The sequence below is a fragment of the Ailuropoda melanoleuca genome, chromosome 2 (assembly GCF_002007445.2).
Source record: "Ailuropoda melanoleuca isolate Jingjing chromosome 2, ASM200744v2, whole genome shotgun sequence".
In the NCBI taxonomy this organism is placed as follows: domain Eukaryota; kingdom Metazoa; phylum Chordata; class Mammalia; order Carnivora; family Ursidae; genus Ailuropoda; species Ailuropoda melanoleuca.
Window position 1 is genome coordinate 82,022,892 of NC_048219.1, and position 13,362 is coordinate 82,036,253.

At 44.5% G+C, this 13,362-nt stretch overlaps 1 protein-coding gene across 1 annotated transcript; it reads right to left on the reverse strand.

The window, feature by feature from the left end:
• Positions 1-3,131: 3,131 nt before the first annotated feature.
• NHLH2 (nescient helix-loop-helix 2) lies at positions 3,132-7,763 on the reverse strand. The gene is made up of 3 exons (XM_034644017.1): positions 7,611-7,763; positions 6,884-7,211; positions 3,132-5,127 (listed from the first exon to the last, which is right to left on the reverse strand). The coding sequence occupies exon 3, from the start codon at positions 5,117-5,119 to the stop codon at positions 4,712-4,714; it is 408 nt and encodes a 135-aa protein (XP_034499908.1). The 5' UTR covers positions 5,120-5,127; positions 6,884-7,211; positions 7,611-7,763; the 3' UTR covers positions 3,132-4,711.
• Positions 7,764-13,362: the final 5,599 nt, after the last annotated feature.

A 13,362-nucleotide genomic window follows, 5' to 3' on the forward strand; every position in this document is an offset into this window, starting at 1 on the left:
TTAGCTCCAGTCTCCTTCAGGAGGAGCTGGTCCAGGGCTGCCACGAGCCTACAGTGTCTTCCCACAATGTAGAAGGAGGCTCCCCTGCCTCCCAACAGCTTAGTTCTAAGCTCAGGCACATGCTGATCTTGGCAAGCAGAGGGCAGGCTCAGTCTTAGCCTTTCTCCGTCCTCTTGGTTGTGGGACCTGCAGTCCTTAGGCATGACCTTCACTGAAGCATCTCCTAAGCACGTGGATGGGGAGATGGGGTGCCAGGGCCAAAGGTAAAGTGCGGGCATGGCACGGCCACCCTTTACCAAAGGAAAACTGTTGAGTATGACCCCTGAAGGTGAAACCAACAAACATGGCTTCATGAACCTGACAAAGTTATGTAATTTCTCTAAGCCTCAGTTTGCTTATTTACTAAGTGGACATGGTAACAGTACCTACCTGGTTGGGTTGCTGTGAGAATTAAATGAGATAATAATGCATGCAAAGGCATTAACTCGGTAAGTACCCTGACTGCATGTTAGCTGTTAGTATTCCTACTATCCCAACAGTGAGCAAGAGCTCTCCTATGCCTGGAAAAGGGTTTTGGTTGTCCATGCACTGAGTTGGCTGTCCCCTGCCCCTTATCCCTTGCTCCCCCAAACCTCAGTAGGAGGAAGACTGGCATCTAGAGAGAGATGGCAGTGGTGGGAACTGGATACATCACAACATTCCAGAGGTTGGCTCTGTCTACCTACTTCATAGCACACAATGTGGTCACAGGGCAGGGCCACTGGAGGAAGCCCCAAGAACAGGTTTCATATGGGAAGCAGGCTTTCTCTCCTCCTCCATCCAGCCCCATTTCTTTCCATATGTAACCCCCGTCCTTATTCTGCTCTTCCTTTCCTAATCCACCGCACTACCCATACTCTCAGCTGCTCGCACTTCCATTGCCCTCTCCCTGCAAGGGAAGGGTTTTTTTGCTCAAGACTTTTACCCCTTTTCTCTGGATGTCTCTGGACAGTGGCAGAAGTGAAGCACCCATCTGGGCATAGAAATACTCAGCACAAGTGGCCTTGTTGGCTGGGCCAGTGGGGCTAGGTTTTCTGGGGAGTGGCAATGCACTGGCCAGTTGTTGGGCAGCTAGGAGAGAGGGCAAAAGGTAAGAGGAGCAGCAGAAGGAACTATGTTCCCCAATCTATGTAGGGAGAGAGCAAGCTGGGGGTGAAGGATGAGGCCAGTAGGGCCAGTGGGGCGTGGTGAAAAATTGGCTGGGGCTGTTTTTCGCGGCCTCAGCATGGGACATGGTAACAGGATGCAGGGCACTACAAGCAGCAGCAACCTTGGAAGCTGCCAGCGAGGCAGATCCAGGTCTCCATCTCTTCCAAGAGGCCTTCCCTAACAGCCCTAAGATCATACCCTTGCTACCATTGTCTCTTTACCCTGCTTTGTTTTTCTTCGTAGCATGGAGCAAAACTTGAAATTAAATACTGTTTATTTATTTGTTGTCAGTGTATTACTCTTCTCCAGTAGTCTATCTCATCTGTTGCTCTGTTTTCAGCATCGAGTAGAACAATGCCTGGCACACAGTAGGTCCTCAGTAAACATTTGTTGTAAGTAAGATTGAACGCTCACCGTCATGATTCAGAGAAGAATCATTACCCCCTTACCTATTGCTGAACAGCCACTGAGTCTGTGCTACACACCAGGGATGAATCAGTTACCCTCTGGTCTAGCAGAGTGCCGCAGTGCTCCCTTTCTCTTTGCAGGGTGCTACACAGCCTTGGATTTGAAACGACATTGCAAAGATCCTCTCCTGGCATCACAGGAACCATGTAGCTGGGAAGGGATGTTGTGCTTTGCCCCTTGTCCTTGTCCGCCTTAGGTTAACACCAAGGGTGAGGGCTATAGTCTGGGGGGTGAGTTAAAACATCCTTCCTAGATGTCACTGGAAGGTCTGTGTAAGTCATTTGGAAATTGTGCTTATAAACCAGGAAAAGGGAGGTCCTCAGAAGGTTTTTAGAGGTTAGAAGTTGGCTCCGTTTCTTTGGCATAGGAGCAGGGCCAATTTTTCTGTCACGTAATAGAGAAGTGCTCTCAGGACTGGGACCACCCCTACAGGTGGGAGGACCTCAATCCAAACAGTCAATCCAAAGGCCGCATGGCTGGAGGCTGGATTAACCCTCCACTGCTGCAGTGGCCAGGACTCCAGATACAAAGCCAAAGAAGGCACCATTCCTTTTCATGCCCTAGAACGTGCATTCCTACTCAGCACCTCCATGTGAAGATGAGAAGGAAGTCTCACTAGGTATCTGTGACCCTGACTACAAGATACCTGGGTGAAAAGTGAAAAATGCTCGTAATCCCAGATGTTTCACAGACATAAAATCAAGTAGCCATGTAATCACACTTTTTACTTGGCAACCAGAGATTTGGTGTGATATAAACTTTATAATATTCTATACGTGTGTGTATGTGTATATTTTGTACATACGTATGGAGTTTTAAAGTTATTCAGGTGTTCTGCTTATAGACAGACAATTTCACATTTTTATAGGCTTTGGTAGAGGACATTCTTCATATCCCAAGGTTGATCCAGGACTTAATTTTTTTTTCTTGTTTGCAGGTGTCATGTCTTAAATCTATGTCCTAATTAGATATTTAAGTGCTGCAGTATACACCTTGTTCTTAACAAGTGCCATGAGGACTGAGTGTCGTCATCTTGAGGTCTTCGTACTGCCAGTAAGTAGTCGTGTGATTTAGTGCAGGGCATTTAACCTCCGTGTGCCTCAGTTTCCTAACTCAAATTTGAAGAGGTTGAGTTAACTAAGTTTCTTTTTAGGGCAAAAGAATCTATGATTCAAGTCATACTTTTATATAAAGACTGAAATTTACTCCTCATTCAGAGGAACGTGATCTATGTCACCATATTTGGAACGTCTGTATAGACTGGTCAGTATCCAAGTTTAGGAAAAGCATCAAGTATCTCAATACACAAATATGTTAAGGTTTGAGGTGTGTATGTGTGTGTGTGTGTGTTTTCAACTATTTCCTTTTTGAGGATTGTATCCATTAAGATATTTCATGCTCAACCAGTATGTTTATTATTTTTAGACAGTATGCTTTAAATAAAGGAGAGGACTTTATTTGATACCTTTATTTAATGCAAAACAGCGCACCATTCATGAGATATGAAAAACTTGTCAGATAGAAACCAGATTATATCTATTTTCACTACAAAATATTGCATTATATAAAGCAACAGAGACACAAAAAAACCCTGAAAAAGACTAAAATCTTTGGATAGCAGATGCGGTTTTTTTTCCCTTGTCTCTAAAATACACTCCTTGTTTTAAGAGTTTCACAGCTGAGAACATGAAACATTTTCAGGTTATAGACTTTTCTTTTTGGTTGTCACAGAGGAAAGTAGTTTTGAATTTTTTTTTTTTTTAGGAAAATAACTTAATTTCCTAAAATCATCCCACGCACAAACAGCACACACACACACACACACACAAAGAAGCTACTCTCCTTATAAACAGTTTGTGAAGTACTTTTCAGACACAACTACAGATAAGAATAACAACACTTTTTTTAAAAAACTATAATAGTGAAGTGCTAATGTTGCTGATCTCACAACAAAAGAACCTTTCAAGAACAAACATCTTAATATATAAAATATGTTTAGAAACAGGGAGAAGTGGGAAATTTGTTATACAAGTGCAATATAATTAGAGCAAAAAAAAAAAAAAAGACCACAGTATAATCTCAACAAACACGTAAAAAGTTAGACATAATTATTCCACAGGAAAAAGTGTAAACACTTGACTATAAATAAATTGGCACAGAGTATCCAAAGTAAAATTATCACCACTCTGAAAAATAAATGTCTTGAAAAAAATACTCTACTCCTTCTAACATAAATAAAAATAGGTTGTCTTTTTCTAACTGCACCTATGGGTCCACATGTTTAAGGTCACAAATAGATGTTTTTGGATATATAAAGGGGCACTTCGCCTGAAAAAGCAATCAGATATTAAAATTTCCATTTAAATACGGATTCTCTTGTCTACATCAGTGTCATACCTTGGGGTTAAAATCTCACCCAGCTCAAATCTTCCCACAGTGTGTCTATTCTCAATATATCTTTTAAGCTTACCAGTATTGAGGGTTTGTCGCTTTTATTTGGATTCTAATATAATCTTCCTTTTCACAGCAGAACTGAAACTTTCCTGTTCCACCTTTCCGTGCCTTAAATCTCTACACTGGAGGAGAGTCCTTCTCAAACCCTCCAAATGTTAGGTGATTTGTCAATTAGAAAAATCCCAGATAGTCTAAAGTTAGGAGTCTTTACTCTGAGCTTCTGCCCTCATTCTTTCAAAACGTGAAGATCTGTGGGAGATAAATGTAGGAGAACTCAGAGTCTCCGGCGAGCTAAAGCAACCACCATTAACGGGATCCTAACACACGGAGGGGAGGCCTGGAGGCGGTGCGTCTAGGGTGCCTCCAGGAGGCACGCCTGGCGTGGAAAATGCCCCCTGCAAACCCCAGGCTCGCCAGACAAGCCCACCTTCCCGAGTTGGAAACCTTCCCTCGTCTCCCTGCTGACCGGAGAGAACTCGAACGCGTGGCGAGCTTCTTCCCGCGTCCAGGCTTCTCCCCGCGGCCGTCCCGTTGCGCGGCCACCCGGGTCGGTGGCGCTGCCCCGGCTTCCGGACCCGCGGCCCCCCGCCGCGCCCAGGCCCTACACGTCCAGGACGTGGTTGAGATAGGAGATGTAGCAGATGGCCAGGCGCAGGATCTCGATCTTGGAGAGCTTCTTGTCCGGGGGCAGCGTGGGCAGCAGTTTGCGGAGCTCGGCGAAGGCCAGGTTGAAGGCCTCCACGCGGATGCGCTCGCGGGTGGCGTGAGCCGAGCGGTACTTGGCGGTGGCGCGCCGGCGGCGGCGCTTCTCCTCGCGGCTGAGCTGCTGCGGGTGCGGGTAGAGCGCGGCCCGGCTGCCGCCCTTGCCGTCGCCCTCGGCCTCCTCCACGGGCTCCAGGTCGGACACGCTGCCCAGCACCTTGGCGTCCGCGCCGCCCAACGACTCCGGGTCCGAGTGCGCCGAGCTGGGGTGGTCCGAGTCGGCGGCTTGGTCCGGACTCAGCATCATTTTGGAGGCTGAGGGGGGAGTCAGAAAATCAATCAATAAAAGGAAGCAGGGCCGTCTTTGGATCCGAGGGAGAGCAGGTCAGGGTCTACCAGGTCGGCCCTCGGCGTGTCTCGGGTCCCCTCCCCACCCCAGGCGGGCGTGCTCGGCGGAGCTGGCCCCGCGGGGAAGGGAGCGCGCCGAGAGGGGCAAACCCGAGGGCCCGAGCCCCGCGCCTCCCCCACGGAGCCGGGGCCAGCGAGGTCCCGGCTGGGCCCCGGCCGCATCGCGGACCTGACTCCTCGGCCTTCGACAGGCTGTCACCGGTCTGTGGGCCTGGTCCCCCAGGGAGAGAGCAGGCCCAGGAGGCTGCGACCGCGTTCTGTGCCGCCTCCGGCCAAATACCGACTCCGCAAGGCCGCCTGCCTCTCACTTCCCCACCCCTGACAAACGAATGATGCCGAACGGCGAGCACTTCTGGGGTTTACGCGGGGCGGGGAGACGCCAAGGGCGCTCCTGCCCCGAGGGCCTGAGACCCAGCAGCCGGAGGCAGCGGCACCTGTGGCCCTCTCGCTAGTCTGGGGCGTGCGGGGCGGCCGCGGCTGCGGAGGGCGCCCCGCGCTGGGGATGAGCCCGGGTCGCGAGCGCGGACGGCGGACTGGCGGCCCGGATCCGGAGGCTTCGCCGCGAAAACAATGCAATGACTGAACAAACGCGAAGGCTCCTTTCTGCAGAAAATTGACCCTTATGCCCTCGCGGCTCCCCGAAGCACCATCTGTCACGCAGACAGCCACACACATTGGGGACCTAGGGACGCGGCGAAGGGGGAATGAGACAATGCGCCCGGCAGTCGGCCGACCACCTCACGGGAAAATGCCGGCGGCCGGATCGCGGCGGGAGCAGAGGGTGGAAGGGAAGGGAAGACCAGGAGCGGGAGGAGACGGCCCGAGCGTCCTTTCCGCCGGCCGAGCCCCGTCCTCGGGCTCCCGGAGTCGAGAGCCCGCAGCGGTCCCGGGGCGGCCCGTTACGGCGCCCTCCTGGAAGACCGCCTTGCCGGGCTCCTCTCGGGGCCTGGAGCTCCAACCCCGACCGCGCGCCTTCGTTGGGGGGGGGGGGCGTCCACAACCGCGGGGCTTGGGGGTATTCGGCCTCCAAGAAAAGGGCCAGCAGTAGGGGCCCGCAGCTGCGGGTGCAGCGCGCACCGACCGCAGGCGCCGGGGCGGGGAGCACCGGGCCGCGGGCCCCGTGAGCGCAGCCCGAGGGACGCTCGCCGCGGGAGAAATCCGCGGCGGCGACGTGTAGGAGGGCTTGCTCCTCGAGAAACAAAAGCCAGGATGTGTGATCCGCTCCTAGCACCGCACTTGCCTAGGAGCGAATTTGTCTCCAAGCTGGCTTTCTTTGCGCTGCAAGGAAAGCAGGTCCTCTAAGGCAAAATAAAAACAAACGCTCCAGATTAACTACATGTGACTCCCTACGGGTTTTTCACACATACATTTATACAGTAGAACAACTTGCATCTACACATTGGGCTTGAAAGGGCAGAAATAAATTGTCGAGTAATGGAAAATCACAATAAGCAACGACATAGTTGGAGTTCGGCTAAAAAGTTCCTGAGTTGCCCTCAAAGCATGTTAAATTATCCTCCAGATATCTTTTTTAAATATTCATAAATAGTATGTCGTGCGTACATTTTATTTATTTAACAATTAGCTGAAGTACATCTATAAATCCAATATGAATAATCTAACTTAGTTCCAAGGTGGAAAAAATTATTTAAAGAAGCCTTACCTTGTAAAAGCCTTTTCGATAATCTTTTCTCCAATCTTTTAGAGTTACAAATTCCAAAGAATAGAGAGGAGAAATTCCGAAATATATTAGAAGCAGCAAATATTTATTACATTCGAATATGAAAAAGCAGCTGTCATCTCGCTGGTGTCCACAGCGAGGGACGATAGTATCTCAGGATGTGGACGATATAAATGATTGTTCACTTAGTTGATAGACCAAAAACGCCTTTTCCTTTTAATTGCTCTCAAACATTTCGGGAAATTCGTTGTTTTTTTTTTTTTTAAGTGAGGTGTTGAAAGTCTCGTGCCTTTTTTCCTCTTCTAGGTCTCTATAAATAACAAAAGAGATGCAGAGATAAACACAATCACATCAAAGGGCTGATTCCTCCACTTTCTAATAGCGAAAGAATCAATAAGAAAGATGGTTAAGATAAGATCCCACTCCTGTAGGACTCCTTTCCTTCCCTTAATACGGTTGAGCAGAAACTGGGAAGTGCAAGGCAGAGATGCGATCTTCCTCAGAAGTGATTTTTTTTTTTTTTGAGATAAGGCTTTGTTCAGCTGATGTCTCCCCAGTTCCCAGGAACACAGTACTGTAACTCGGGGCTAAGCTTGCCTCTTCCTCTTTCCTCATTTACTTGTAGGTTGTATAAACAGACACCTATTTGCAGTTTCAAAGTCTTTCAAGGCTTGCTTGCATCTCCCACCCCACCCCCTCCTTTCTTTACCTTACAGCAATATATATATAGTCTGGCTTGGAGACGCTTGGAGAAGGTTGGTGGGAAGTGAACGTCTCCCGGAGTAACAGTGACAGGGAAGCGGAGAAAGACGGGAGAGGGTGGGAGAGCCAGAGCAAAGAGGCAGAGATGCGTGTATGGCTTCTTGGCTCTCCGGGTACCAATTGATTCAGCCTGGAGATGGTGGAAGAGATAAAGGCTTAAGAAGGGGGATGGAATTTTTTTCCCCTAAATTGATATTTAATGGGAAATCCTATTGGACAGAAACCTGGACATGAGTCACTTAATTGGACTTGACATCTGTCACAGTGTGGGAGTTTTCACAGCCCAAATATTTTAGCAGATCAGATTCCCACTGAATCTGTGCCATAAAATATAACAGTTGAAAGCAGTCCATGATAGAAATCTTAGCCTCTAAACAGAGTCTCTAGCCATTATCAGACTATTTCTCTTTTTCAGATTACTGATGCAGTATTTAAGTGCAAATAAACAACATATTGACTATGGAAAAATTCTCCTCACATATTAGAAAAACAGTATCTTCCCTTAAGGAAAATATTTGTGTCTGGAACATGAAAATATATATGGTAGGTACTACAGTAAATATATCCAGATATGCAACAGCTAACATTTACTAGTGATCATTTACTTTATTTTAGCGATCATTTACATTTTAAAAGATACTTGAACAAGACTTGATCGAACATACTCATATTTTTAAAATATATCCTGCCACTGGATTAATTTTCCAATATATGATTTTAAAAAACAAACCGTTTTCAATAGATTAAGTCATTGGTGGAACTGGGAAGAGAATCCAGGTATTGTAATCTCAGAGAGCACTCTACCAAGAGACCGTCCTACTTTTCTAAATATGTTTGTTTTTCTCTTTGCCCATTCATTCATTCAAGTTAAAATACGGCAAATTACATGTGTTGATTATTGCACCTCATTTTTTGCTTATTTTACCATGTGAATATTTAGCTGTGAGGCAGTGCATTGGGCCAGGATATAAACCCATACAAATGACCAGTGTGTTGCGGCACATTATGCCTTTGCCTTACACAACCCCATGGCCTTGAATTTATATGCCTTCTAACAAAAGGGAAATTCTAGTTCAATTACTTTATCACTTTGTAGGGATACTGTTAGTCTCCATCAACTACATATTATTTACAATCATTTTAGCTTTTTTGATCATGTAAGCTTAAAAGAAATAAAAGAATATTGTAGCCTTATTCCCCACCTCACTAATTCCTGGGGGAACATTTGTGGAGAGAGGAGTCCTCATTTTTCCTTCTTTTTCAATTTTGCTCTAAAAACAGGTTTTATCATCAGGAGAGAGGATTGATCAGCCTACCCCTGGGAGTGACCCTCCTGGCTGCCACCAGTCCTGTTTGCCTTTGCACACATTTTTCAGCTTATGGGAGATTCCTGGCCCGGAATTGGGTAGAGGTGGGGGAGAGTAGGAAGTGTCTCCAAGGAAAATGGACACCAACACTTTCTAGCCTTGCTTCTGCCTAGCCCCAGCACAGAAGTACATTTTAGATATTCCCAGGACATTTAAGTGGAGGCATAAGCCAGCCACATTTAGGTGGCAGTGGAAACAGGTGAGTGGGTGAACTCCCCCAAGCTGGTGAAGATGAAGGGAAAAAGGAGATTTCCACAGTCTGGCTAAGAGCAGCAACACTAAGCATTCACACATAGCCAGAAGTGTGCACACAGTTGTGCACCCACAGAAAACTATACTCCCCGCCCCCCCCACATAAGCTAGCTGGCTTTATTAGACTGCTACACATTCAGATTTCACAGAGTGAAAAACCTGGTGAGTCTAATCACCATAGCTCCTGAGACAATTGCTACAGTGGGAAGACAGTAGTATCTCTGGTTACCCTGGTGGGGTACCAGGGCAGGTCAGATTCTGCCAAGGTGTGTGTGGATCCAGACACATTCTTCTTTACATTCAGGCTCACTGATTCCACACTGATGGAGCGCGTGCACATACATTACTACGTGAGTAAGCCCTTATAAACAGGTACACACTCAGACCCATACAGAGCCATGGCTGGATGCACGGTCATGGTCACAAACATGGATTCACACACACATGCATTCTATCTTCCAGGAAAGACTTCCCCTCCCCCGAGGCCACCTATGCCTTTTCTAAGACCTCAAGGCACAGATGGTCACTCCTTCTGTGCTTCATAAGCACTTTTTTTCCTATCCCCCTTAGAGATTACGTATTGTATACGGTGATTCTCCGTTTCCGTACCTGTGTTTCCCACTAGGCTGTGACGCTTCCAGGACGGGTCTGGAGCTCACAGCCCCAGCACAGATGTCTGAGTTAAGTACTTGGTACATTTAAGGTGAATGACTCCTGTGTACAGAGGCAACCAGGATGTTTGTAACACAGAAACACTTCTACTGAAAGACTCCCATGGTTTCAGTTGTACCAGTTTCCTCTCCTATAAAAGTGAGGATAATGATCCTGCCCTATTCACTTCACAGGCTGGTCATGAGACTCTGTATGTGAAAGTATCTTATGAAATACCAAACATACAAATGAAGATATTGTGGAGTATTAGGAGTAATATTTAGTAATATTAAACCAGTGGAGAGGTGACAAGCAGCGATTTAAAAAGCCAGACTGGGGAGCCTGGGTGACTCAGTCAGTTAAGCGTCCAACTCTTGGTTTCTGCTGGGGTCATGATCTCAGGGTCATGGGATCGAGCCTGCATTGGACTCCCTGCTTAGCTCGGAGTCTGCTTGAGATTCTCTCCCTCCCTATCTCTCTGCCCCCCCAATAAATAAAATAATAAAATCTAAAAAAAATGAATAAATAAAAGCCAGACTTCCTGGATCTATCATATGCTAGCTATGTGAACTTAAGGGAGTTACTTTACTTTTCTGGACCTCAGTTTTCCCTCTGTAAAATGGGAATAAGAGAAGTATGTTATGTCATCTTTTTCTAAAGATGAACAAAGATGATCTGTATAAAGTGCTTAAATGAATGCCCAGAACTCATACTAAGTGTTGACTATTGTTAATAATATTACTGTTATTCAAAATACATACATACTGTGAACTAGAAATGTAAAATAAAATTACATGAAATATACACATATCAGTATACTCACCCCAATTGTGTGTGTGTATTTGGTGTGTGCGTATTTGGCAACTAACCTGCAGTGAGCACTTTCTATATGTCAGACATTGGTCTAGGGACTTTACACATATTAACTCATTTTATCTTCACCACAAAGCGAGGAGACAGGTACTGCTGTTGTTCTGATTATGCATATAGGTAAGCTGGGTCACAGAAGATGATCTATTCAAGGTTATGTAGCTAATAAATTATGGAGCCAAGATTTAGACTCAGGTAGTCTAAATTCAGAAACTGCCACCACTGAGCACTACTGCTTCTGTGGTCATGGTGTCCTACACAGATATACTCAGGCAGAGGAATTAGTCACCCAATGAAATGCATATTCTGAGGTAGAAATATACATACACACAGAATATACAGAAACTACCACATTTGGCATTCAGAGGTGGTCACTGAGCAAACAGTTTTAAATACTTACCGTGCATCTAGCATTGTGTCAGACGCTATTGGACTACAAAGGCTTTATAATTATTTATTAATTCCACTAGACAGCTGTCTCCAATTTATTTTCTTAAATTTTGTACCCCATCAGTAAAAATTTTGATAATACACATCCAATCTATGTATGTTTATTATTAACAAACTTTATACATGGGCTACTCTACAAGCATATTCTAATTATAAAGCATAAACAAAAAGACATTTTTAAAGAATGCTAAACATAAAGTTAATAATTTTTGTTAAAATTTTTTATTTATTGTTATTTTTTATCATTAAATACAAAAGCCTATTAATAGTACAAGATAATACACAGTTTTTGGAAGCAAAAAACTTCATTTTATTGTAATCATTGCTTAACCCTTTCTGATAATGTGATCTGATGGTCTGGTTTTTAAGCTCAATTTACTTAGAATCTGGGTTTTATGGCTAATATAGCAGAAAGAGGTGTAATACAAAAATTCAAAGCTCTAAATAGTAGTTCATCATTGACTATTAACTGAATTATGATTCTAATTTTTTCTATCTTATCTACCAAATATGCCAAAATTTTGTTGAAATTTGGCTAGCAAATTTTCTTCTAATGGGAATTCTTTATTCTTTTAACAAATGAATTTAAAAGCCCTGAAACTCTTTATTTGGAAATTTTTTTTAACGGTTTAGATTTTTCTATTTCTAAGTATTTTAAGTGTTCACACATAAGAGATTTTGATATATGGGCATGTTTCCATTACTTTGGGCCACAAAAATCACATAACAGTAGAAAATTTTTCAAATCTCTATCTATATTTTTTCTTTATTTTTAAGAGAGAAAGTGTGGGGGGAGGGGCAGAGGGAGAAGGAGAGAGAATCTTAAATGGGGAGCCCAACATTGAGCTTTATCTCACAACCTTGAGATCGTGACCCTGAGATCATGACCTGAGCTGAAACCAAGAGTCAGACGCTTAACTGACTCAACCACCCAGGCACCCTCCCAAATATCTCTCTTTAAAATGTCTTTTCTATAGCACAAATTTCTTTTTTAAAAAGTAGCATTTAACTCTTAAAAATACATCCTTAAAGAGAGAGATTCAGGGTGTTTTTTTAAAATTTTTTTAATAATTTTTTTTTATTATATTATGTTAGTCACCATACAGTACATCCCCGGATCCCGATGTAAAGTTCGATGATTCATCAGTTGCGTATAACACCCAGTGCACCATGCAATACGTGCCCTCCTTACTACCCATCACCAGTCTATCCCATTCCCCCACCCCCTCCCCTCTGAAGCCCTCAGTTTGTTTCTCAGAGTCCATAGTCTATCATGCTTCATTCCCCCTTCTGATTACCCCCCCTTCTTCATCCCTTTCTTCAGCTGCTGTTAGCATCCTACTGGTACCCCTTAGACATGAAAGAAAAATAAATTTAGAACACTTAAAGTCAAACAACGTTCTTTAAGAGATTCTTTAAGAGCTTTGCTACATACTAACTAATTCTTTGTGGGACAGTAGGATTTCATGGTCTCTTCCAGTTTCATTTATCTCAAAGATTCTACCGTATTTTAAAAGACTTGTACTTCTAAAACTACACGGTATACCTTACACTTCAACTTTCTTATGGAAAATTCTTACATAGGAATTATTTAGTGGATAAATGTTGTTTGTGATGGTATTTCTGGCATCTGGCTCTCTATTTGAGTTAAAGCAGCCATTTCCTCAGTAGCTATACGTCCACAATTTTTCCATAAATCATACTTTTACTAAAGATCATTTCAGTTGTGAATAGCTCTTCTCCCATACATTTTACCTTCAATACCCCCTTAAAAAGAGAAGTTCTTCGTGTATTTGATTATTGAAACAGAATATGTAAAGTATCGTGAGCTGAAACATGTTATAAAGCACTGCTGTTCTTTCTCATCCAGCTACGTAGCAAACTGCCCCCACTCCATGGATTGGTCTCATGCTTGTTTTTTCGAATCTCCAGCCCTGTTTCCCAGTGTCTATCAGTGCAATTTGCCAACATGGGAATGCATATTTGTTTGTTACCTTATTGGTTCCTGTTCACTATTTCAGCCTTTTCCCCAAGAGTGGCTTTTGCTATAAAATATGAAAACTCAAGAAAAGCTTCTAAACATTTACCATTATATTTAGTGAAATGGTT